This window comes from Phalacrocorax carbo, chromosome 2, assembly GCF_963921805.1.
Source record: "Phalacrocorax carbo chromosome 2, bPhaCar2.1, whole genome shotgun sequence".
Taxonomy (NCBI): Eukaryota; Metazoa; Chordata; class Aves; order Suliformes; family Phalacrocoracidae; genus Phalacrocorax; species Phalacrocorax carbo.
In genome coordinates, this window is record NC_087514.1 from 72,514,557 (window position 1) to 72,539,239 (window position 24,683).

At 41.4% G+C, this 24,683-nt stretch overlaps 1 protein-coding gene across 6 annotated transcripts in view; it reads left to right on the forward strand.

Annotated features, from left to right (window-relative positions):
- Positions 1 to 24,683, forward strand: part of EPB41L4B (erythrocyte membrane protein band 4.1 like 4B) — a 191,017-nt gene that overhangs the window by 85,606 nt on the left and 80,728 nt on the right. For 5 of the 6 annotated variants that reach the window (XM_064443262.1, XM_064443263.1, XM_064443265.1 and 2 more), the window contains 10 exons: positions 629 to 681; positions 4,720 to 4,840; positions 5,458 to 5,545; positions 6,505 to 6,593; positions 6,913 to 6,982; positions 7,153 to 7,322; positions 7,426 to 7,535; positions 9,079 to 9,109; positions 9,614 to 9,647; positions 10,675 to 10,742. In XM_064443262.1, coding sequence (XP_064299332.1) covers positions 629 to 681; positions 4,720 to 4,840; positions 5,458 to 5,545; positions 6,505 to 6,593; positions 6,913 to 6,982; positions 7,153 to 7,322; positions 7,426 to 7,535; positions 9,079 to 9,109; positions 9,614 to 9,647; positions 10,675 to 10,742 — 834 coding nt within the window. Of the gene's footprint in view, positions 1 to 628; positions 682 to 4,719; positions 4,841 to 5,457; positions 5,546 to 6,504; positions 6,594 to 6,912; positions 6,983 to 7,152; positions 7,323 to 7,425; positions 7,536 to 9,078; positions 9,110 to 9,613; positions 9,648 to 10,674; positions 10,743 to 13,517; positions 14,932 to 24,683 lie in introns of those variants that run through there. The other variant, XM_064443267.1, reaches the window with a different exon arrangement.

Sequence of the window (24,683 nt, forward strand, 5' to 3'; positions counted from 1 at the left end):
TTATGACTATATTATTGACAAATAGAATGGATAAAGACCTTTGATGGATTGACCAGGTGATGCAAATGTATAAAGAGAGCAAAGACTGTCCTCTGGTTTTTGTGACTTGAAAATGTAACGTGGACTTGCCATATTTTTCAGTATGGAAAGTAAAATAGAGGAGGAAAAAAATGAAGTGCAACACTTTCCATACAAGTCAACCCTGCAAAAAATATTGTGTGTGTTTGTAGTCTTGCCCTGGACAAAAAATTTACACCTGCTCTTTTTTTAAAATATTTTTTCTGATTACAAAACCAGAATAAAACCAATCCCACATGTTTAAAAAGTAGTGTTGGAGCAAAAATTATTTCTTAGTTGATTTAGTATTGTGTCTCTTAGTTCAAGCTTGTTTTATGGTGGAGTGTGTCATGTGTTTAGTGCTAATTAGAATGTACCAAATTAGGAAACAATCATATGCAACTAAAAATTAATTGTAGATGTTTCATATCATTAATAGCTTGTGGTTAAAGAGATCTTGTGGAAGTTAATGTTTCCATTTCAGGTATCAGACAACTTTTTAGCTTTATGTCAAGAACTCACTAGGAAAAAAGGATGTTATTTTTATAGCTTTTTTTTTTTTCTTTTTAAGACTGAAATGCCCATATGAAACTGCTGTTGAATTAGCAGCTCTGTGTCTTCAAGGTACGCAGTCTTTTGAAAGTGGTTTCTCTTAATGTGTTAAAAAACTCACCTACTAGTTCCTTTTCATTCTTTGTTACTAATGATTTCTCATTGATCATATATAAATGCCATTCCTTTACCTGAGGAGAATTTTAGGGAGGTCACTTCCCTGCCTTCCCTCCATTCATAACTTCTGAACCACGTTAGCCAGTCAGCGCACTTGCCGAGGGGAAGGAGCCTGAAAAGCATAGATGATCAAAGGTCTCATGGAAACCGTGGGCTGACTAGGGAAGAAAGACCCCAAAGAGTTGCCCATGGAGGGAGAAGGTGTGGTGTGTGCACACTGTTACCTCTTCAGCCTGAAGAGCCAGCTGGCCCATCAGCACATGCTTTGTGGCAGGCAGGTCCCTGCTGGTGTAGCTTTGAACATGGGCTGCCTGCTGTCGGGCTAGGGCTTGGGAGAGCAAGTCTCTGCGGTGTGTGACACGGGAGGTGGTTGCAGGGCAGGAGGGAGAGGGTGGCAGGTGCCAGAGAGGAGACAATTATATGGAAAGGTAAGAACTAAGATTAATTCTGTGTCAGGACCAAGGGTTACAAGATTGAAAAAACCCAGCTTGGACACTAGGTTTCATTAGTTTATCGCAGGAAAAAGTATTTATTTATTGCTGTGAATATGTTAATACAAACATTCACGCCATTTCAGGCCATTTGTTTTGCAGACAGGGAGGAAACTTGTGTAATGAAGCTCAAATCAGGTTCATTTTTTCGAAAAGAAGGTGCAATGATCTGGATCATTCTAGGCATATCAGCAGCAAAATGAATCGAAGAGAAAAATACTCTTCATGTTCTGTTGGTGGCTGGCAGTGGTATAGGGAGTGCTTAGGCATAGTCTTTCAGTTTAATACAGGAATGGAAATAACTCAGTGATTCTAGACGGGCGTGACAGTCAAAACTGGGGATTCAGTTCCAAACAGCAACAGGTGCAAATCTTAAGGCAGTGGGTTATTTTTCAGTTTCCATCTGCACCAGTCTGGCATAACTCTGATTGTTAGGTGTGCAAAGAAATGCTTCAGGCAAACTGCGTTTATCTTTTTGAGGTGGAAAAAATCCGGAGCCTGTATTTGTTTTATTGCTTCAATTTTCACAGATTAAAAAAACAGTAACCTCACCTCTGGTCTCAGCAAGAACCAGCAAAGAATAAGAGGTTGATGCCTCAACGTTTTGAGTAGTAATTAAAACCTGTGTTTACTATGTATATGTAATACAGTAGCCATCCATCATGTTTATAAGGTCTCCAACAAGGTACCAAAACTAACACTTCTTGACAGTGTCTATGGGAACTTATTTAAATTGTGGCAGCATTTTCATACTTCTCTGTTGCCTTTTTTTCAGTTTTCTACTGTTTGGACATCACAGCAATAAGTTTCTCCAAAATTCTTTCATTATTGCAACTAATTTATTTTTCTTTGCTGACATATGCTATAATTAGCATTTTTATACCATTTCTTATATTTTGTTGACAGTGGAAGCTTTTAATTAAGCAGAAGAGTTTAAAGAAACGTCAAATGATTATTCTCTCCTCAGTAGGTTACATGTATTCTATGAAATCCAATCTTGCTCCTTAGTGTTGCCTTCCTAAGAGTGAGGAAGAAGTTATAAAAGGCTATTTAGGAATTGATGCTCTAATCCTCTGAAAGAAAGGCCTTTTTCCATTACAGGACAGCTTTAAACTTCATGTATTTTCTTTATCAAAGCAGTTGTTCTGTTACAGTAATTCCTTGTTTGTTTCAAAATGCAGTTTCATAGGCTGGCGTTTTGTGTGAAGCACCTTACAAACATAAATTGTTGGTTTGTTGCCAGTCCCGTGAAGGAACAACTGTGACAAACAACATGGATTTGCAGTATGGGGTAACTTGTGAAGCAGATGCATAATCACGTGCTTCACTTGGGGATTATCTGCAGAGAGGTTGTAATCAAACTTGAATCGCCCCACTAGAATGAGTTCTCAACTACCTCATTGGTCTTGTGTGGCTTTTGTATTTAACCAGGTACACTTTGGAAACTACTAATTGAACTGAAAAGGAAAACATTTTTTCAGATCTCCAGTTTTCAGCTCTAATCATAAGAGATCTTCATGGAATGGCACAAACTTTTTTCCTTCAGCATAAAAGAACCAACAATATATTTACAGATAAACACATTTTTGCAGTTTTGCAAAACTTTATAAGAAAATTACTTTTTAAAATGTCCCCCAGTTTGTGTTATTTATTGAACAACACAGACAATGTATATAAATACTTTGTGTAACACCCTTCCTCCCCCCCCCCCCCAAGAAAAAAAAAAAAATCAGAGGGCAGGCATGTCAAAGCATGATACTTTGTCATAAAACCTCATATGAAGAGGTGGCTCTGCTGTTATTGAGAAACAAGGGTGATATTTTTCTTGTACCTAATCTTTCTGCCCTAGCTTCAATGTGTATCTTTTGTCCTACGTGCTCATGATTCTTCTCATCCTTACACATCCTATTTACAGCACAGTCAGCCCTCATTCCCTGCTCTTTCTCTCAGTTAACTAGTAGAGAAATCTGCCGTGTTTTTCCTAGATGGTTGTCAACACATCAAACTTGAGTTTCTTTCTTTTTTTCACTGAAGTCCTCCTAATGTGTTTATTGTGGCTCCCTCTTATGTACTGGAGACTGGACTGCCAGTAATTCTTAGCAACATCTGTGTTAAACAGGCTTCCAACTTAGATGAAACAGCATCAGAGCTGAGATATCTCTGTTAAAGAAAAAGATGTATGGATAAGAATACTGTAACTCACCATGGAAGATTACCATTGAAGAGAAAAACATGTGTGAGGCAGTAGTTAGAAATGAAGATCAGTGAACTCAATCTGTTTAATAACCTCAGGAGTGCTAAATGTTTGAGCAAAGCTCAAGTGCTCAAAACCCACCTAGTAGGTGTATCAGTCAACAGATTGCATTTGGAATGTAACTTCTGTGTTCTAATATGGCCTGTTAGGTATTTTTAAAGACTGACAGTGAATTAAATTTTTGCAACTGTTAGGTGTAAAACTGCCCTGAAGCAATAAAACTGTTTTCTTCAAGGGATATCGTTTCCCTCTATACCTTTTTTTTTTTTTTTTTTTAAATTTAGTAGTAAAGGTGGTAGTAGTCAAGCAACACCAACTGACAAAGGTCACAGCATATATGAGGTGACACGTGGTATTGCTGAACGGAGTATTTACCACTGATGTTTGTCTCACAGTCCTGAGGCAGTGGCACTGCAGGCTCTCTGTATAGCTGAGAGGTTCCAGGAGCAAAGCATGTTGCAGGCACAAGACAGTTAAGGGCGTCAGTCACTGAGATTCTCAGCGCTTGCATCTTCTGCTGAGCTCAGTAGAGTTTGAAAGTGTCCTGCTCCTAGAAAAGAAGATACCAGGCCCTAAGTAAGTAGAAAGTGACACCTCAATTATGTTAATGCTTCAGCATTTCTTTCCTTTAAAATTACTGAATCTGAATATTCCACCACCACTGTGGTTTTAAAACCCTACAACTTTATCACTGGCTTCTTGAGACTGAGTATTCTCTTCATGTTTTGACACAAACAGTAATGTAACAAAGCATGCAATAGAAGGGAAGGTGTTTTGGAATGAAAGGCATGACCTCATTGCAATGAGAGGAAGTTTCAAAGGTAACCTCTTCTGAAACACTAGTGCATTGATTTTTCTTTTTGATAGAAACCTTATTTCCTTTAAATGCTTTAAAATCCAGAGAAGCAGCTTTAATTAAGTGGGTTTAGTTTTAACATTCTTGAGTGTTGAAATTCTGTACCATAACTTTACGCTGCCCGTGCAAATGCATTTGTATGACTTCTGCTGTAAAATCTGATTTGAGTTTGGGGGCGGGTTGGGGTTAATTTACAACATGGGCACAAGTGTATTCTTCTACAACATACCTAAAAACTTAAAAACTATCATTGTCTTTGTAGAGATTATGGAATTAAATGTTTCTTGTCATCCCATGATCTTTGTTTTTAACTTTTCAACTGATGATTGCAGCTGAGCTGGGAGAGTGTGAGCACCCAGAGCACACACCAGAACTCGTGTCTGAATTCAGGTTTGCACCAAATCAGACGGAAGCAATGGAATTTGACATTTTTCAGAAATGGAAAGAGTGCAGGTAGGGTACCTGTGTGGCAGCAGAGTCTCTAGCAACAGGAGGTTTTCTTCTCCTCCAAAGCCAAATATGTCCACAAGAACTCCTTCAGCAGATTTAAAATGGTCATCATGTTTGTCGGTTGAGAAGTATTGTAGGTAGACTTTTGAGCCCTCCCCCTCCCTAGAAATGGCAAGCAGTAATTTATGGAAGGTTGGTGGGGTGAGCTTTGTTTTTTTCTGTTTTTCTTTAGATTATTTCATAACAGTTTAAACAGTCTGATCTTTCTTCTGTCTATGTTGGAACTAATTCTCTCCTCCTCTCATGCATGCACACAAAGTTTTGTGTTCAGGGTAGTAGCAAATGCTTTTTCCTGTGTTTTCTTAATAAATGTGGTACATTTCAGTGATGCTGTGTTACCTGACCTCTCATCCTATATTGGCAACCTTTTTCAATTTTTGTCTCTCGGATTTATTTTCATTTGGAGGGAAGAGGGTAAAAATATAAGCTAAGCTTGTAAAACCATTTAGTGTCATTAAGATTGAGGGCCCAAAGAAAAGGGATAGGGGAACAGATTTTAAAACATTTAAAACAGACAAAAATGTCTTGTGGTAAAATATAAATATGTTTTATGTTCTTAGGGGAAAGAGCCCAGCGCAGGCCGAATTGTGCTACTTAAACAAAGCTAAATGGCTAGAAATGTATGGTGTAGATATGCACGTAGTTAAGGTAAGGTCCATGTTATACTTCATTTTATCAATGTGGGGTCAGAACATTGAATGGAGATGCTGTCTTGGTCAAAACAGTCTCTACTCAGGGAATTTCACTTAATTAAATATACTGCCAATTAAGATAAACATTTAATTACTCATTTGGGTACTAACCAAAAAAAGACGACAATAAAACAAACACAGAAACACCTGTCCTCTCCTCTTCCTAGTGTCAGCTCCCCTTCTTTTCCCTGCGGGTTACACTCAGTCCCTCTCAAGGCAGCCCACAAGGTTGGGGTCATCCACACAACAGTTTCTTTGTGCTGCTTACTGCTTCTCTCTCGTTTTCCTCTGCTGACCTGTGCACCTTACTGCTCCTCTGCAGCAGAATGGGTCACCCACGGGCCACTGTGCCTCAGGGCTGTCCCTGCCCCAGTGTGAGGCAGCCATGGGCCATGGGTCCCTGCCCTGGTGTGGGTCAGTCCCTCAGGGGTGTCCCTGTTATGGTGTGGGTTGCCCCTGGGCTACGGTCCCTCAGAAGTACCTCCTTCTGCGGGGTGAGGCTCCTCCCAAGAGTGCATCTCCAGCTGTGTCCCTCGGTAGTGTCCCTTTCCACGTGCCTTTTCCCAAGTCCCTCAAAGTTTTCCTTTTGTCTCTCCTTCCCCTGGCAGCTACTGCTTGCTCTTAAACACATGTGAGCCAAGGTGTGGGCTCCCCTGGCTGCAGTCTTGGTGCAGGGCCATTTCCACAGGCACCAGAGCGCACAGCCTCCTCCCATGCAGGGCACCCTGCAGCCCATGGTTGCCAAAAGTTACCAGTTTGCACCCAATAGAGATGCATATTCTTCTGCTCTGTAATGTTTAAAAAAAAATGCAAAACTTATTTTCCAGTTTAAAACCTATGGATTTTGGCATACTACTGTAGTAAGATTTACACTACTAATGGCATATTGATTATTGATTTTGTGCTTGCTTACAGGGAAGAGATGGCTGTGAATATGCTCTTGGACTGACACCAACAGGCATATTGATCTTTGAAGGAGCCAACAAAATAGGCTTATTCTTTTGGTAATCTGTTTTCATGATATATTCCTTTCTGTTAAAATGCTGAAATCTTTCTCCTTTACATAATGGGGTCTTGACTGTGTTTTGTAATGTGGATTGAATCTGCAAGGTTAAATCTGAAAGGCAAATTGGCCTTGTTAGAAGTACCACTCTCGAATGTGAAATTTTTTTTTAAAAATAGTCACATTTCCAGGTAATCATACTTTTATTATGATTCCTGAAGTGTTCCAGGATTACAGATCACTCATACATTTTTGAGAATTCTCCTATATTGCAAAAATGCTATTTTTCCATTGATTTTCTTTTTGCTTCTTGTGTTTAGGCCTAAAATCACAAAAATGGACTTCAAAAAGAGCAAACTAACACTTGTGGTTGTAGAAGATGATGAACAGGTAATTTTCTTCCCTTACTTGGGCCTGATCCAGCAAAGTGTGGTGTGTGCTCAGGCTGGTAAGAATACGAAAGGCTCAGCACACCGTTGGCCCAGTCTATATTTCTCCTGCCAAGGACAGTAACTAATATAATGCATGCCAACTTTCAAAGCTTTTGTTTCTGCATTTAGGGCAGAGAGCAAGAGCACACATTTGTTTTCCGGTTAGACAGTGCCAAAACGTGCAAACATTTGTGGAAGTGTGCAGTGGAGCACCACGCTTTCTTCAGATTGCGAGCCCCAGCAAATAGTAAATCTAGTAGATCCGACTTCATAAGGCTGGGATCACGCTTCAGATTCAGGTATTTAGTGAAGTAACAGCAATATATTTGTGTTTATGTAAAGGACCAGGTACAGCATCCAGCAAAAGGCAGTAGTTAACTTTGTTTATTTCTGTATTTTAAGTGGGCGGACAGAATATCAAGCAACACATGGGACGAGATTACGCAGAACTAGTACATTTGAAAGAAGGCCCAGCAAGCGATATCCTTCTCGAAGGCATTCAACTTTTAAGGGTAAGTGTACATGTGTTCACTGAACCAGTCATGCAGGTGTCCTGTTAACTCACATAAATGTCATACTGCAACCATAAAATCTGTACCACAGTATAAAAACATGTTGGACCACCTGAAAAATCAGAACATACATGGGGTTTTTTCACTCTGAAGTCCAGGACTATTGTTCGTATCTATGATTTTTAATCTGTCTACACTTAATTCTTCCATCCCCCATCTATGGAGAAGGCGGCACCTATGGTGTTGCTCAGTTGAGGAGGGAAGAAAGGTTGCATCAAACTCAATGAGGGAAAGCATGTAACACTTGGTTTGAAATAGTGCATTTGTCATGTAGAGTGGAGCAGTGTCCAAAAGCCTCACTGACTTGGTTATTTAACCAGACAGTTTTAGGGTTATTGAACAGTCTCACTGTGCAGTTGCTGCTGTTTTGCTGACTGTAATGGCATATTATGCACCTACCCAGACTCTGACCTTAACCAGCTTTCTCTGGGAGTTGAAATGTGCTGAATTTGAATGGAGTGACAAGGAATTTATTTCCCTCGTGGTTTTGTCATCTGTCCTTCAAAACCTAAGCTGAGGTTTTAATTCCTTGTAGAAAAACCTAGGAAGGAGCACTGCAAGACAGCCCCCTCTAAATTCTGTATTACTTGAGGCAGAAGGTGTAGTAGCTGTATGGAGAAGGATGAGCTGACATTCCCTGAGGATGTCTTTGCCCTCCCTTGCATTTCTAGAAAATGAACCTCAGTTCCATGAAGAGTCCATGTGGTATTATGGGGGCACTTCTGTTTCCCATGTGCAGTGGCAGGGAAGAGGGTGGCAAGCATGCATGTGTTCTAGAGGCTGTAACCCCACCCCCCCCCCACCTCTTTAGTACAATACCAGTTTTTCACAGAAATGCAACTCTATTAAATTTGTGAGATACTGTGATGGGATACATGAGAGTCTGTTACATGGTAAGCTGGTTAACAGATGGCTTAATAAGTGGAAGAATAGATAATTTTATTTTTCACAATAACAGGATCTCTCGGACCTGCAGGTTATACCTTGTGTCTCAGGGCTTCCATACTTCTGTCTGTGAGATGTGGGGAGAGGAGGGAAAGTGTGGCTTATGCTCAGTCTAGTTCTCTGCACGCAGCAGCCAAGGAGAACTTCTGTCATGCCCAGGTGAGCTCCCTCCAGAGAGCTCAACAGCGTGTTTGTTAAGTTAATGCAAAAATGCCCAGTAGGTTATTGTCTTTTATGCATCTCTGGGCTATTAGGACCTGTATTTAGTTGCAGCCCGCAAGCATTGTATTCTGTTCTAGCTCAGTCTCTTTGAGACTTGTACAGTGTCTCATTAAGTTTGTCATCCACTTTCTGCATTCAGCAGAGACTTGGATTTTCAGCTGCATCACTCAGCAGTTTTTCAGTGCTATTGAAAAATATGCTGTTTGTCAGGAAAAAGAAATGATACATCCCAGTTATTCAGCTGCTGAATGACTGATATTTCACATCTTAAGTTTCTTTCACCTGTCTTAAGGTTTTCTGTTTGTTTCTTTTTAAGCAAACAATCCTGTGAAAGCAGCACAACTGTGGTAAGTGACTGCCCAAGTTCTCTCTACCTCTCAACTGCTGTGTCAGGCAAACAGGATTCTGAAGATCATTTCTGCATTAGGATTTGTTGAAGCAAATTCTCTGGTGTGGGGTGGTTGCCTTGGGATCTCTCATTATGCAGCACCACATTCTTCCTGGAGACTGCCTATGAGACTTTCAGTGCTTCCATTTTATTTTTTTTCCTTTCTGTGTTTGAGGTCAGACTAAAGTAAAGCATATTTCCTTTCTGCTCGTTGCTATTATGCTAACTTATTTAGCATTATTTGTTCCTGTTTCATAGATGTAAAATGAAGAAAAAAAATTTGCACCCCTCTTTCTTGCACCCTGATTGCTGTGCCTTATATATTGAATAAAATACTGATGTTCATAAGAATATGAACTTTACTTCACTGCAATACTTCCCTGGAGAGTAGAACCCTGAACTATAGGAAAATGTGACATAGATGTGTTGACTACATAAAAGTTTTTTTTTCTCTCTCTCTTAGTGCTAAAAATACTCCTGAAGTCCATAACTACCAGGTAAGAGCACAACAGTTGTTGAGGAGAATATTGTCATTTTCTTATTTAGTGGTAAATATTTTTGCTCTCTATAATTAGTACGGCTGGTTTCCTCCTCTTTCCTTACTCTGGGGTGAGATTCCCTGAGGTGGTTCAGAAATAAACAGCTTCACACTGGGAGTTAAGAGGGTAGTGGAGGGACTCTCTTCTCTTTTTTTCCCCCCCTGTGTTTTTGGATGCTCTGGAAGCTGAATACACTCCATTTGCCACCCGCTTCCCCTGAAATCCAGGTTAAAACCTTTCAGACTGTGAATATGATGGGACCCAGGAGATGCTCTGTGAGCAACACTTTTGTCTAGAGCAGCCTCTCACATTGGATGATCAGTGACAACAAGTTCAGAGTTGTAATTATCTTCTCCATCACAACACTTAAAGAGTTAATTGCTGGTCAAATGTTTGTTCGTTGGTTCTTTAAATAAGCTTGTTTATACACTTCAAGGAAAAAACTTTACCCGTTTTTCATCTGTGAAACTAGCAGTCAGTGCTACTGAGAAAGTAAGCTGTGCTTTCCATCTCATGCGCATGCATGAGAACTTAGTCTTAACAGTGTTTTTTATTAAAAGCCTCGCCAGTGATTTTGTTTCACTGTTTCCCCTCAAGATCTCATGGATATGAGAGAGAAATGCTGTCACCAAAGATAGGTGACCTCCTGAAGACTGCTGTTATAGGAGTAACCTTTCTCACTCTCCACCTTTGATTAAAGCTGACATTCTTTTGATGTGCTTTCTATGAGAAGCACTAGGTGTGCCAGGTTGTCTCTCAAACAGAAAAGCAATTTGCTTTGCGTTTACCCATGAGTTGTGTCCTAATGAGTAAGCTCATCACCAAGAGGTCTCATAGATATCCTAAATGGCATGGGAGAAGGTCTGAAACAGTGAGGTTTCTAGGGCTCACAGGGAGCATGTTCCCCATGGCCACAGGAAAATGAAAAGTTAATAGGGAATTTTTATGTGATGTCATTAACCAGGTTCAATGTTTTCATTTGCAGCCACAGTATCATCCTAATATACATCCTGCTCAGCCACACTGGCATCCACACACACCTGTGAATGTAAGGTAAGACATCTTCACTCTGTGAAAAAGATGCTTCCTTCTTTCTTTACCTTTATCTGTTAGCTTGAAGCTTTGGTGGACATATTGGGTCATTTTCTGCACATGAAAAGCAAAAGGAAGGTAGAAATATGTGATGTAGAGGCAGTATTAAATAACTTCAATTTAGATTTTGCTTTGGAATGCCCTGATCTCCAGGATGAAAATTTTTTTTAATGTTGATCTTTAATTCAGGATTTGAAGTACAACTTTAGTATATTTCTGTAGGGAGTATGTTGTATGGGAAGATGGTCAGTAGCTTCAGTAAAACTAACTGCAGTTTGGTCAGTGTTTAATGTCCAAAGACAAAGAAAAAACTCATTTTAGGGTAAAGTTAAGTTATGAGTGAACAGATTCTTGCATTGCAGGACTTGTTTAATCTTTTGCAGAAATGTATACGGAGAAACAACACATACATGGAAAAATGTATCAGGCACTTTACAGAAAAAGAAGAAATCATAACATTGAGTTCTTGAACTGTTTCACAAAAATATTCCTGTATGTGCTGTCGTACTGTTTTCTCACATACTTTTTTATTTTGTAACTACTAATTGGAGAAATTGAGTGAAAAGAAATTTTGGAAGAAATTCAGTCCAAGTTAGAACCAGCTTGGAACGCATAGTAGAGGCACACACCTGCTGGTGGATACATGTCTGTGCATGTACACATGATAAATATCAGCCGCTAATTTTATCCTAATAAAAAGTTACCTTTTTAGGTTACTCAGGTTTTTTAGACAAATAATTACCATCTTGACTGAAGAATACCAATCCCCTAACCTTCATTCCTATTCACCTTACATTTTTATGTCTATATTCTAACATCAGGTTAGGTGGACTTCATCCTTAGTGTAAGTAGGCTTTGGAGATGAGGCTGAGCTTAAAATGGATGAAAAGACAATTTGGTCGAGCTTGAGTCTGAGAACACAGGAAAAAGGCAAATATGTTATCAGAAATACTAGGCAGAGAAGAAGGCGTACTCACTGTTATCTCAAAACTCCTAGCATACAGCAGTAAAGCAGATACTAAATTTTGCTAGAAACAGAAGGTGGTCTAAACTGCGTAATTCACTTTGCCTGTACTTCGCATTCAGGGTTATTCCTGGCTTTAGAGTTTACTTGTCCTTTTTTTGTGTGTGTGTGTGATTTAAAATGTACGATTTCACATTACAGAAGAGTGATTGTCGAGAGAGGTTAATGAATTTATAAAATGGTTTGAGATTTTGCTGAAATTTTTCTGAAGATTTCTGCACTTACGATACCAGTCTGTAACATTTTAAAGCCACATAGTTTACCCTTTGGCAGAGTGATATTGAAATAAGCACAATAATGTATTGTAATGTGTAGACAACCTCCCCCTTCAGCCCCTCTGCTGCCTGGGCAAAGATTAAGGTCAGTGAAATATGAACAATGGGGTTTTTATAGCTAGGCTTGTAAGTCTGGGAAACATACTTAAAAGCTCAGTTGTGCGAGCTCGGTAGACAAGGTGCTTAGAATTTTTGTCCCAGTCAGGTAACGTGTTTAAATGCATGGTGAAAGTGCAAGCTTCAAGTTAGTCTAACGTGGAGTCAAAATGGAAGAGTTGGACGTTTAACATCTTGGATAGCTTGATTTGAGAAAGCTTAATCCGTCCAGCTATGAACTTGAGCTCAAACCACAGATGTGTTAAATCCTTTCTGCTGGGCATGCAGGACTAGAATGGGCCAAGGGCTGAAATTAAACTGCCTGTACAATACATCTTATATATGGGTTTTTGTTGCATAATTTGTGAAATAATAGGTGGAATTGTGTCTCAGTCGTCTTAGTAAAATAATTGCAGTGAAACTATTTGTTTGCAGTTAATGCTCAGTCTTCTGAGAAAATTCATTCCATTTGACAGCTGTCATTATATAACTTTAGGATATATCCACAAAAAGGTAATTCTGTATTTCTGCTAGCATAAAAAAATTACCAAAATAAAAAGTGCAACTTCAGTTTGGTAATAAGGGAATTTTAAATATTACAGTTTCCTACATACTGTTCGAAGTTTATTTATTTATTCCCTCCCTCCAGTGATTCAGGAGACAGTATAGGAGTGGTCGAGGCTTAATATCTCTGAGCAGCAGTGAAAAAATAAGGAAAAAATATTTTTCCTCTTAGTACTTCTGCCAGTTTCACTACGTAGTCACAGAGAAATACCTGTCGTAGCCGTAGACTCTAGGTGTTCATCCTAACAAAATGCAATTATGTAACTTACAGGCCGCTTCAGTGTAATTAACTGCACCAGCCCTGAACAATGGCAATGTTTACAGAAGAGCAATTTTCATTCTTAATAGCATTGCCTCTCTTAATTTTTTAGGCCTTAGGGAGATCTTTTTGTGAGCTCACCTTTTTGCATTATATGGTTTATTTTACTTTTTGTTGTATGCATTTCGTTTCCCGTAGCCGCCTCCTCCCTCCCCACCATCCCTCTGGGATGCAGGAGCATTGACGCAAGACACTGGTCTATAACACTTGCGAACAGAGAGGGTTTTTCATGACTGAGCTCCTATTCAAAGCGTTTTGAAATCAGCTAAAAGATTCCCAGTTGCTTGAGTGGCTTCTGCATCAGGCCTATAGGTCTGTCACCGTTTCCTTCCCTTACCGATAGCTGCCCGTCACACCGCATGCATGCTTAGCGCTTGCTGGATGAGCTCATGTTGCTGTGTAGCACTCATAAGTTTACTTCCACCTCTCACTAACCAATAACTGTGCAAATGGTACAGGCCACCCTATCATGATGACAGGCCATATTGGAACCCCCCCACAAGTGGAGAGGACAGCAATTTACGATATATCCAGGAACAGAACCAGAAGAATTTAGGAGGAGTCCAAAGTATGGTGTACCAAGATAAACTCATGACGACTCTCTGAAAAACTCATCTTCATTTCACCTGCCATTTTAGACGATCATTGCATTCCATCGTCCTTGTCTGTCTGCAGTATGTTCAAAGTGTATTGTGCATAAAGCGTGTGTCTTTGTATGTACATCCATCTTTGTTTAGTGTTCATGGACGTTCTTGGGAAAAATATTTTCCGTATCTTTGTAAAAAATACTGAAAAACCTTTCATGGAAGCTGGTAAAAATTTTCAGTGCTCCAAGACCAGAAATATTTCCAGGGATTTACGTTCTACCGTACTTTCGAATCTGTGACCCGTGTGCCTGCTGTTGAAGATTGGCCATGTGTGCCTTAGTTATCTTTATCGTCGTGTTTCTTTTGAGTCAAAAAAATAGATGAAGTTTGGGGAACTTAATTTTTTTTAGTCGACAAGCAAATAGGAGGTTGGAGGGAGGAAAAACCAGCATTCACACTGGCAATCAAAATGGCTTATGGACCACCAATAAAGGGAGCCTACTGAGCTAATCATAGATTTGGGTGTCACTTGTTTTTAATTTTTGTGTTCTGCAGCAAAAATAGAGGTGCTTGCCTAACTTTGAAAACAAGTATAGGGAAAGAACACTAATTAAAAACTTCGTGGACTACATGTATTCCTTTTTTGACGTACTGATCATATTGATAGCATCCCCCCAAACCGTACCTGCTGCTATAAAGGCAAGAATGTTAAAAAAATTATCCTTGCTAAAAGGGTGCTGCTCTCTTCTTATTTTTAATGTGATTATGGAAGTGAACTGTACAATTGCATAAAACTACTCGCTGATAACTTTTCTCGGAGTGGATTCAAAAACCCAGCTCATGATTGGTACGCTACAAGGTGAGGACAATGCAGTGAAATAGTTCTATTTTTTGTTAGACATTTGCAAAGTTGAATGTATATTTTACAAACCTAGGTCTCTAAATAGGCTTGGCTGATATTTTGATCACTTGCCGATTTATTTTTTTAAAATAGTGCCATCTTCACTTACGCATTGGTTTTAATTCAGTTTTACATTTGTGGTCTCTCTGGAGTTATTGGAATGAATGAATCTTCATTTGGGATATTCTAAAAATGAAGTTGTTTTTAACTTGATTTTGATAAATACACATTTATAAACAGCTATAACCATGAATTTTTTCAAAGCAAATTTGATAGTGTATAAGTCTTTTGTGAAATATATTTGTGTACAAACACTGTCTTTTAATATTTGTTTTGATCTTTCCTGTATGTGCTAAGTACAAATAAAAAGTTTCAATCTTCTTATTCTGGTTATAAAGCATTATTTATTTTTGAAAGATTCTGGGGGAGGATGGATAGATACGATACACCTTGTACTTGTACCTGTTTTGCCCTGGAATCACTAATACTGTGCTGGATCAACGTTTTCAGTGCAGTCTGTAGGGGAGGGGAAAGAGTAAAGCAATTGTGCACTGAGATGTGAAAATGCCAGAGCCAAGCCTAAGGTGGGTAATTACAGAGGCTGACTTCAGTTTTCCCAGGCTAGTCTGCCACTGTTTCAGCAGCATTTAATTTGGGAAAGGAAGAAAGAGAAACTTTGTTGGAGCCATTGGAACAACAGCCTAGTTCAGCTGCTGCTCTGAATGCCCCTTGGAGGAGTTTTTTTTTGAATACTCACATTGAAGTAGAGCGTTGTTGCTCCATAATTCACACACCTACATTCATACTACAGCATCATTCCTGTCGTATAATGTCGTTGGATTCTGTGTGGCTTGTTGTTAGTGTTACCCCGCATCGTGTATTGTTACCTGTGGTTTGCTTTCTTGCTGAAGGGGCACTGAATGAGGGATCTCCCTGACAGACCACATGAAAAGACAGCACAAGGCCTATCCGGTCCTTAAGTGTTAAAATGCCTCGTGCAAGGAGGTCTGCACACAGGTGAAGAACTCCTCGTGGGACTTGTGTGTTCTGCAGCTTGTGTGTGTCACCTCGAGGGAACCACTTATCATTCAGCTTCTCTGGTGAAGCAGCCCACACACTCTGCACTCCCCTTTCACTTTTTCATCCCACATCCTCCTTGCTGCCTGCAGAAATCTGTGCCAGCAAAGTCACCGAGTGATGGGATAGGTAAGAGGAGATCAATTTCTCTGTCCTTCCTTGCTCTAGTCTTAGTTGGCTTCTTGTAGCAAATGGGCTGGGAGGCGGTTGGGAGGAGGTTCCTCTCTGACCCTGGCATTGCTCTGACTGACCTGCGCAGCTTTTGTCACCTGAGCAGAGGTGGAATCAGGTGCCCCTGCACCAAACTAGGTAGTACAAATAAGTTGCTTTAAAAGCACATTTGGGTGTTTTTCCCTAAAATTAGCACGCTTGTTACCTACAAAATATTGTTTTTAACGAGTGACTAATACAGGCCTTGTGATATTAGGAATAAAATTTCCTGTTTGAAGCACCACAAAACACTGCAGGTGAAAACCAAGTTACCTGGGGAGAGAAAGGTGAAAAATGTTCGGCTAACTCAGTAGTTAATCGTGGTAGCACCTTTCGTTTAAAAATAAAATATTGGGAAACCTCTGGCAATATAAATCAATACTACATTCTAGATTCATGCTGCTGCAGGAAGCCACTGGTAGTTTATAGATGCACAGACTCAATCCAGGGACTTGATAGCCCTGGGATGTGAGTGTTTATACATCGCGTTGAAGTATTTTAACTAGGAGTTCCTCATGAGGAAACGCCACACAATTTTTACCAAAGAGCGTGTTATGCAGTCATTCTAGGTACACAGAAATCAGCCCATTGCAAATGTGTTCTAAATATACAGGGAAGTTGTTTAAAAAAAAAGCCTTGCAAACTGCCTGAAGGAGGTGCCACCTTCTGAGTCCAAATTAAGCACGTTCTCAGGGATACCTGTTGAATGGTGTGTGCAAACTTTCTCCACCCTGTTCTGAAGTCTATTGATCGTGCAAGTCTAAAACCTTCTTTTTACAAGTCCATCATACGCTTAGAAACACTTCTGTAATATGCTTACAGGTGATAAACACTATCGTCGCGCCAGCCTGGGGGGAATGGGGTCGTTGTGTGTGAGTCCAGCGCTAGGTGTCTGAGAAATTACACTGATCTGAAGTCCAGCGAGTAATCGGCTGCATTCTTCAACACGCTGGAGAATTGCTTGATGAATCTTGGCTGTGGGTATCTTCTGAGCATCCCTCTTCAGGCCTTACTTCTGCGTTTGGTAGAGCTCAGACCTGGCTCTCCACTCTGTTCAGATTTGCAGGGGAGTTACATTAGCCCTGTAATAACTCTGTAATCCTGCGTCCTCTCTCCCAGGAACTGGTGGGGGAGTCGAAAAGCTGGTGGTACCACATCTGTAACTTGGGCTGAAATACCTGCAATATCTGTAACTTGGGCTGAAATACTCTTCAGCCCCAGCCAGGCCCCGGCATGCAAATTACTGACTAATATTGAATACTGAAATATGATACTGAAATACAATAATCAGTGTTGGCACTTTTAGTAAATTGTTTTAGTGTGGGCTTTTTCTTTAAACTTTCATTTTCAGCTGTTTTTCTCCAACTGATGTGAGTCACAGGCAAAGTGAACAAAGGGATCGGGTTTTGTAATGCGTTTCCAAATCTGGCAGTTGGGTGTTTGCACACTTAAGGAAAAGAACCGACAAGTCCTTCCAGACCCTTTTTATCAGGGAACCCATGTGCAAACTGACGAAAAGGAGGATTGCTTTCTCACATTGTGGATGGAAACAAGGCATATATATTATGGCCTTGTGACTTAAATTGTCGTTTTTCTTTACTTCTGGATGACTGATGCAGAAGATGTCTCTTTGACCTGCAAGAGAAAAAAGTATTAGAGCTTGCAAGTGATTTTGAAAATGGATCTTCAGCTGCTGGCAAGGAGTAAGCAGGGGAACGTCTAAAATGGGAAAAAACGAAATTCAGTATATCACTTGCTTCTCAGGTGTCAAAGTTGGCTAGATGGAGCCTTCTGAGGGGGAGGAGGAAGACAATTCAGTGCAGTGATCATCTGTTTTCAGAGGAGAATTTCCACCAGTTACTCCAGTTTGTGTATCAAGCAGGCAGGCTACTCCTACCTAGCTGAAAGGAGAGAAGTTTTGACGCACGTCCATCTAACCTGACACACCAGATCTCTGGAAAGACTGTTGGTGGTGATTGGTCTTCCTCTTGCTCTGTAAAGGAGAAGCAACGAAAGCAGGCTTGTAGGGGAATGCTGTCATTGCAGCACTGCTAATGGTAGCCAAAGAGACTGTCCGAACCAGAGCTGCCGCAGACCAGCTGGCATTGATGGTCATAAAATAGGATTTCTTTTTTAAAATTGATCTCAGACTGTGTGTTGCTTCAAAAGGGTACTGATCCCCTGGAACCCTACCTCCTTTTGTTAAAACAGTGCTAGCCAAGAATCTCCTTTCGGAGCCAGTCTGAACTATCACTCTGCTGGTCAAGCCTCTGCACCCTGACCCAGCTTGTGCTACAGTGTGAGGACCAAGGTTTCAAACCATTTCAAAATAGTTTTTCCTATTTTACAGTCAAACTGCAAATGCTTGGAAAAACACAGTGCTGCTAGGCATGCCCCCAAGTTTTAGTGTTGAAGGACCGGCAAGAAAACCAGTCCACCTTTCTCAGCAGGCAACAGGCACATAGAAAGATGCAGCTTTTGAACAAAAACAGTATTAGTCAAAGTAGATAAGAAAAAACATAATGTAAAGGGACAGACCACACCTTTCTCTCTGTCCCTTGCGTTGCAAGAGTACATTGCGAAGTGTTGTGTGATAATGATGATGACAACCTTGTTTGGCTTCCCTTGTTTTCCACGTGCTGTTGTACCTTGAAGTGACTGCCAAATAGGCTTATTTTCTGAGTGTATGTGCTGCTGCTTTTGTTGCCGCTGTGTCACAAAAAGAAAAACCAGATAAAAACTTGATTCAGCTGGAGTTCCTCCCTTGATATGAGTCACTTCCAGTAATAAAGCTTCTGCAGACTAAATGCTCCTCTCAACTACTTACTAATGACTGTTTCATGACTGTCCTTTAAAGCAAAACAACTTATTTTCAGAAGAGGTAATCTGAATTTAGTTGTAAAGTGCACAAATCAAGTCTCTCTATGCATTGTCCACTGCATATATTAGCAGGCCGCTACAGAAAATGCAAGCATGTTTGTAATAACTTGCATGTTGCTTTTGATTTCAGCATGCAATAACCCTCAACTTTGAACTGGAGGAAGAGGTAGTGTTCAAAAAAATACAGCATCTCCCATCCAACTCTCCTGAAGATGGTAATATTTTTTTTTCAGATAGAGTCTTGGCAGACTTGGCACAGAGGGAAGGTTGGTGGAGGTGGGAAGTTCCACGAGCCTGATATCTTAGACCCAGCGTTACTACTTTGTTTTTGTTTGTGGAACAATGGCTTTCTCTTGACAACGTGGGACGACTCCTTTTGGTTTAGTGGTGGTTTATCTTGAATGGTCTGTTGCTTGTATCTTTACGGAAGCAACCTAGTTCATTTTCTCTCTGGCAGAAGAAGCATTCGTGATGACTGGCTTAGTCATCATACCTTCTGAGAACTGAGGAATCTTCCAATTTAAAAATAAGATAAATGTTGAGTTACAGCTGTTGGAAAAGCATTGGAAATGCCCCTAGGGCTCTGTTTTCAAATTGTCACCACAATTATATTTTAACTTTTGATTGGTTTTTGTACTTTTTATCTGCTAAGTTTGTAAAGTTCTTCCTTTTTCCCCTTTTTCCCCTTTTTTCCTTTTTTTCCACCTTTTTTCCCTTTTCCCCCTTTTCCCCCTTTTTTCCCTTTTTTTCCCTTTTTTCCCTTTTTTCCCTTTTTTCCCTTTTTTCCCTTTTTTCCCTTTTTTCCCTTTTTTCCCTTTTTTCCCTTTTTTCCCTTTTTTCCCTTTTTTCCCCCCTTTTTCCCCCCTTTTTCCCCCCTTTTTCCCCCCTTTTTCCCCCCTTTTTCCCCCCTTTTTCCCCCTTTTTTCCCCCCTTTTTCCCCCCTTTTTCCCCCCTTTTTCCCCCCTTTTTCCCCCTTTTTCCCCCCTTTTTCCCCCCTTTTTCCCCCCTTTTTCCCCCCTTTTTCCCCCCTTTTTCCCCCCCTTCCCCCCCTTTCCCCCCCTTTCCCCCCCCTTTCCCCCCCCTTCCCCCCCCTTTCCCCCCCCTTTCCCCCCCCTTTTCCCCCCCCTTTTCCCCCCCCTTTTCCCCCCCCTTTTCCCCCCCCTTTTCCCCCCCCTTTTCCCCCCCCTTTTCCCCCCCCTTTTCCCCCCCCTTTTCCCCCCCCTTTTCCCCCCCCTTTTCCCCCCCCTTTTCCCCCCCTTTTTCCCCCCCCCTTTTTCCCCCCCCCTTTTCCCCCCCCTTTTTCCCCCCCCCTTTTTCCCCCCCCCTTTTTCCCCCCCCTTTTTCCCCCCCCCTTTTTCCCCCCCCCATTTTCCCCCCCCCTTTTCCCCCCCCCTTTTTCCCCCCCCTTTTTCCCCCCCCTTTTTCCCCCCCCTTTTTCCCCCCCCTTTTTCCCCCCCTTTTTCCCCCCCTTTTTTCCCCCCCCTTTTCCCCCCCCCCTTTTCCCCCCCCCCCTTTTCCCCCCCCCCTTTTTCCCCCCCCCCCTTTTTTCCCCCCCCCTTTTTTATGACCTTTAGCTTTAAACTATCAAACAGTAAAACCTGCAGCTGATCGTATCAAGGATGAAGATGTATTGAATTAAGCAAGAACAGATGTTTCAAACAGGAACAATTTGGAAAACCTGTAGCTCCTGGCTTAGCAATGTCGTATGTTGAAAGACTATTTTTAAAATTGCATTTTTTTAAATTAAGGCAATGAAAAACATCTTTTACTCCTGCATCCTCAAGAAAATGAAAGAAGTAGCCACACCTAATTAGTAGTAGGAAGTACTGATCTAACACAATTTAAACTTCAGATTAGAAGCTAATTATTTATAATTTTTTTCCCCACTAAGCGCATAGCAATCTGTGCTGGAATTATAATCATGATGGTTTGCCTGTTGTTACCAGTTTCTGCAATTTTGGGAACCTCGGAGAACTAGAAAACCAAAACATTAACAAATCTCCAGCACACTCTAAATTGTGTAGTGACATAGCAATGACCTCAGTAGCTAAACAGATGACAAAACAGCTGCGTTCCTTTTGATCTCCAGGGGCCAAGCCCCTGAATTTTGAGGCCTTGGAAGGCAGCAGGGCCAGCATCTTGGTGTTGCTTTGATCAGTAGGAGCATAGGAGTCACACAGAAAGGACGGAAGAACTCAGAAGAAAACAAATGGGCCAGGGAAACAAAATGCTCAAGTAGAGGGTCTAGGAGAAGCAGAGTTTTACAGCAGAACATGCAGTGGGAGGAAATGGAAAAGGAAAAGCTATGACGTTTGCTAGAGACTGTGGGAATGGAGAAGAGGAATGGAGGAGGCAAGGGAGCATTGGGACTTCAGCATCTGTGTCTTCAGCACCTGGAGCTTGCTGAATCAATAAGCAGAGCTGATTTGAAGCAAGGCTTCAAGGAACCTGAATGTAAAACTGGATACTGCTTCTGTATCAAAATTTTGAACCCAGAGGGCTCCATTTATTGCCATTGATTTTCAGTTTCTACTGTTGTATTTAATGTGTCTCTCATTCTTAATTTCTGACTTTAAAAAGAAGTCTAAAAACTGCTTTTAAGATTCATTGCTGTAACTCAGATGAGTTGCCCAAGTGTTGCAGTGAGAACAGAGGTAGGACAGCTGACAAGTTTGTAAATAAGAAAGCTCTTGCTGTGCTGAGTGATTGATTTATGTGTTACCTATCGATACTGTCTTCTGAGCAACTAAGTGAAAAATTCTGTCCTGCCTTGATAAGAGTTTTTACTTGCTGCACACTGTACCTGCTCAGTGGCTTTACTGGTAATGTGTTAAAAGGGTAAAAATCTATAACCCAAACTAAAGTAATTTGTTTGGTGATGGTATCGGGTATGTTCATGCTGGACTTTAAAGTTATGGCAAATTACTGAAAATTCAGAAGACCCCATATTTCTTTGTAGGGCATTAGCAACGTTCAGAATTGGAATAATTTAGAAGCACAAAACTTCTACAGTTTAATTTTTTAAAAAACATGTTTTTTTCAAGGAATTTCAGCTTTTTAGGGATAGAGATGGTTTTTCGGAGGTTTTGTAAGATGGGAGCATATTGTTAAGCCAAGCCAAATCCAGTGGACTGGTTTTAAGGCTAAAGTGACTTCACCTTCCTAATCTGCTAGATGTGAGGCTGCTGTAGCTCCTGGTTTCTGAGCCCAGCATGTAGAGATGCTGAGCATGTATTCCAGAGATGTAAATACCCATCAAGCACACATTCAGCCAGCCACACAGAGCAAAAGAGGTGGAGAGCAGTGCCTTAACCAGTACCCGCAGACACAAACAGCAGCACACAAACATGGGGCAGCACAGAGAGCTCAATCCTGTATGCATACACACACCAATAGAAGGTAGGACTACGGTTAAGATGGCCTAGACTGCAGCGATGGGTGCTTGACTAGCCAAGCATACTGACCAGCAGCTTGCTTACATGTGGCTGGTCCCTTTTCTCCCCCTCCTCCCCTTTTTCTTATGCTTGTTCTTCACTGATGCATGATTGCATTCCCTTCCCTTATCTCCTCTCAGTTACCTCCGCTGTTTCCACACATTTCTCCCAGTTTTGCTAAGTCTGTACTCAAGTTTCCCAAGGCAACCTAGGTAGTTTGGACATTATGTGGTATTACTGATATGGTTCCCCAGGCAGTGCTGGCCTTGCCAGGTTGTTCTCACAAAAAGTCCCTGATGCTCCCCTTCAGTGCTCTGGTGAAGTTTGGCCATTTCGCGTGTAGCTCTCCCTTAGTTACCTCTGAATTCCAGCAATCCTTCAGGGCACGTTCTGTAACGTTTGTTAGCTGCCAACGCTTTCATCTGTTCTGTCCAACAACTTCTTCTGTCACATCCTGTGGCTTCACATATTCTCCCCAGCTAGGTAAGCCTCGGGCCTGCGCCTGCTTCTGTGCGTGCTTTGGCAGGTGCGTGATACCGCGGAAGGGAGAGAGAGATAGGGATGTGCTTAGCCCAGAGGACCTGAGTTATTTAGCGGGTTAAGAGGTGGAAAAGGCTGTAGCGTGGTTAGCAACCTGAGATCAGCCGCAGGCTGTCTTGGAGGCCTAAGTTCCTTGCTTGGTTTTGCTCCTATTTTAACCTGAGTTAGCTTGCTTGGATTAGCCGCCCCAGGTTGTTTTATTTCCCAAGGCCAGGCGTACATGGCCTGCCTGTGACTGAAAGGGGAAGGCAGGGCTGACCTGGAGGAGGATTTCATCTGTCTTAGAAAATTTTGTGTCTGCTTTTCAGAGTTTTTCTCATCTGCAAGGGCATCTGGGACAATGAATTTTTTTGACAGGTGATTAAATATCATTAGCTATCGTTATCATTAATTAAAACCATTTGTAAATGAAGAAAAGCAAGCTTAGTTCCCCAGTGGGCATATTTTGCATGACAGTTTTGCGAGGCAGTATATTTTTTAATGATCTTTATGTAGATAAGGTGAAATCTGTAAGGACAATGACTTTGTCAAGTTGAGATTTGTTTCTTAGTGTTTTATTAGAACATGTTTTGCTGCAGGCTCTGTTCTTCTTGTGGAGAATTCCAGATTACTCCTGCTTCAAAACTTAGTTCAGCATTTTGTAATGCGGGAAGCTGCTGCATATACTTTGATCTCCTACAGGAGAAATTCTCCCTGCTCCCATCGCCATTTCTGAACACCCAGCTCCCCATCACCATTTTCCCCTTCCTTCCAAGGTTGGTTTGTCTGGCTGGGAGAAGGCTGCTGGCTGCCCTCTCTGCTTTCTGAGGTGTCCGTAGGAATGGATGGGGAATGCTGGTCATCGCTGGCAGCGGGGAGAGAAATCTGCAACACATCTTCCCTGAAGGAAGCAAACGGGCCAGCTCTCCTGTCATCTGGTGGTGGCAGGACAGAGCATGGAAGTGTAACACCGCTGTCAGCTTTAGTTATCCTTCTCACAGTTTAGGAAGCCAGTTCTGGCCAGCAAAGAGGTCTTGGTTACATGGTGCAGGAAATAAAAAAACAACATAGGTTTGTTCTGAGTGATCCTAGTCCTCCTTTACTGAGGAACACTTGTTGCTTTTATACATCCCAATCCTTGGCTGCAAAAATGAAACTTCATCCTTTCTTTCATAAGCAGTCCTCCTGCCATGGGCTGTGTTCCCTTCTCGTATAACGCTGAGTCCTCTCAAAGTCTTTTGCTTCAATCCAATGGTTCTGGCCATTAATGGGTAGTCACGCAGAACACCACCTTCTTCCTATCCCCGTTTCCTCTGCATTCCTCTCTACAGGGAAATTTCCAGAATTTGCAAAATTCCTCTGTGCCCTTTTACATGTTCTAGCAACACAAGGGGTGTGTGAGATTCTAAATGTAATTGAAGCAAGCTTGGCTAAAAATTCAGTTGGGTTTGTTTGGGGTAGTTTTAACTTCTTTTGAAGCATGGGCAAGGAATAAACCCCAAGTCTATTTTGGTTGGTTGGTTGGTTTTTTCCTCAAAGGGAGAGGCTAACCCCAAAAAATGAATGTTTGGCTTAACAGAGCTGTTAAGCCTCATCTCCTCAGCTGCCACAGTGAAGCTTCACGTGCATTGGCTGCTTTTGTTAGACTTCTGAGAGACTGTCCTCCATGGGTACACATTAATACATATACATGTTAACTTACACTTTAACGGTTCCCCTGAATGCCATCTGGGAGCATATCTAAAGCCCATTTCGATGTTGGAGAAGGTATTGTTACAATATGGGGATGGGTGAAAGGTCTACCAGGGAGTGAAGTGGTCGGGGAGCCTCCCAACATGTTCAGCACAAAGCCTGCAGTGTGGATATGAGCTGCCATAAGCTGCACAAATCACCATCAGGCTTGCTCTGAGCTGTGAATGGGGGAGGATTGAGACAGGTTGTGGAGATATTTGTGTGAAGTTTGAAGATTGTTAAATATTAGAAAATTGCAGTGATTTGGTGGAGAAGCGGTGTTCA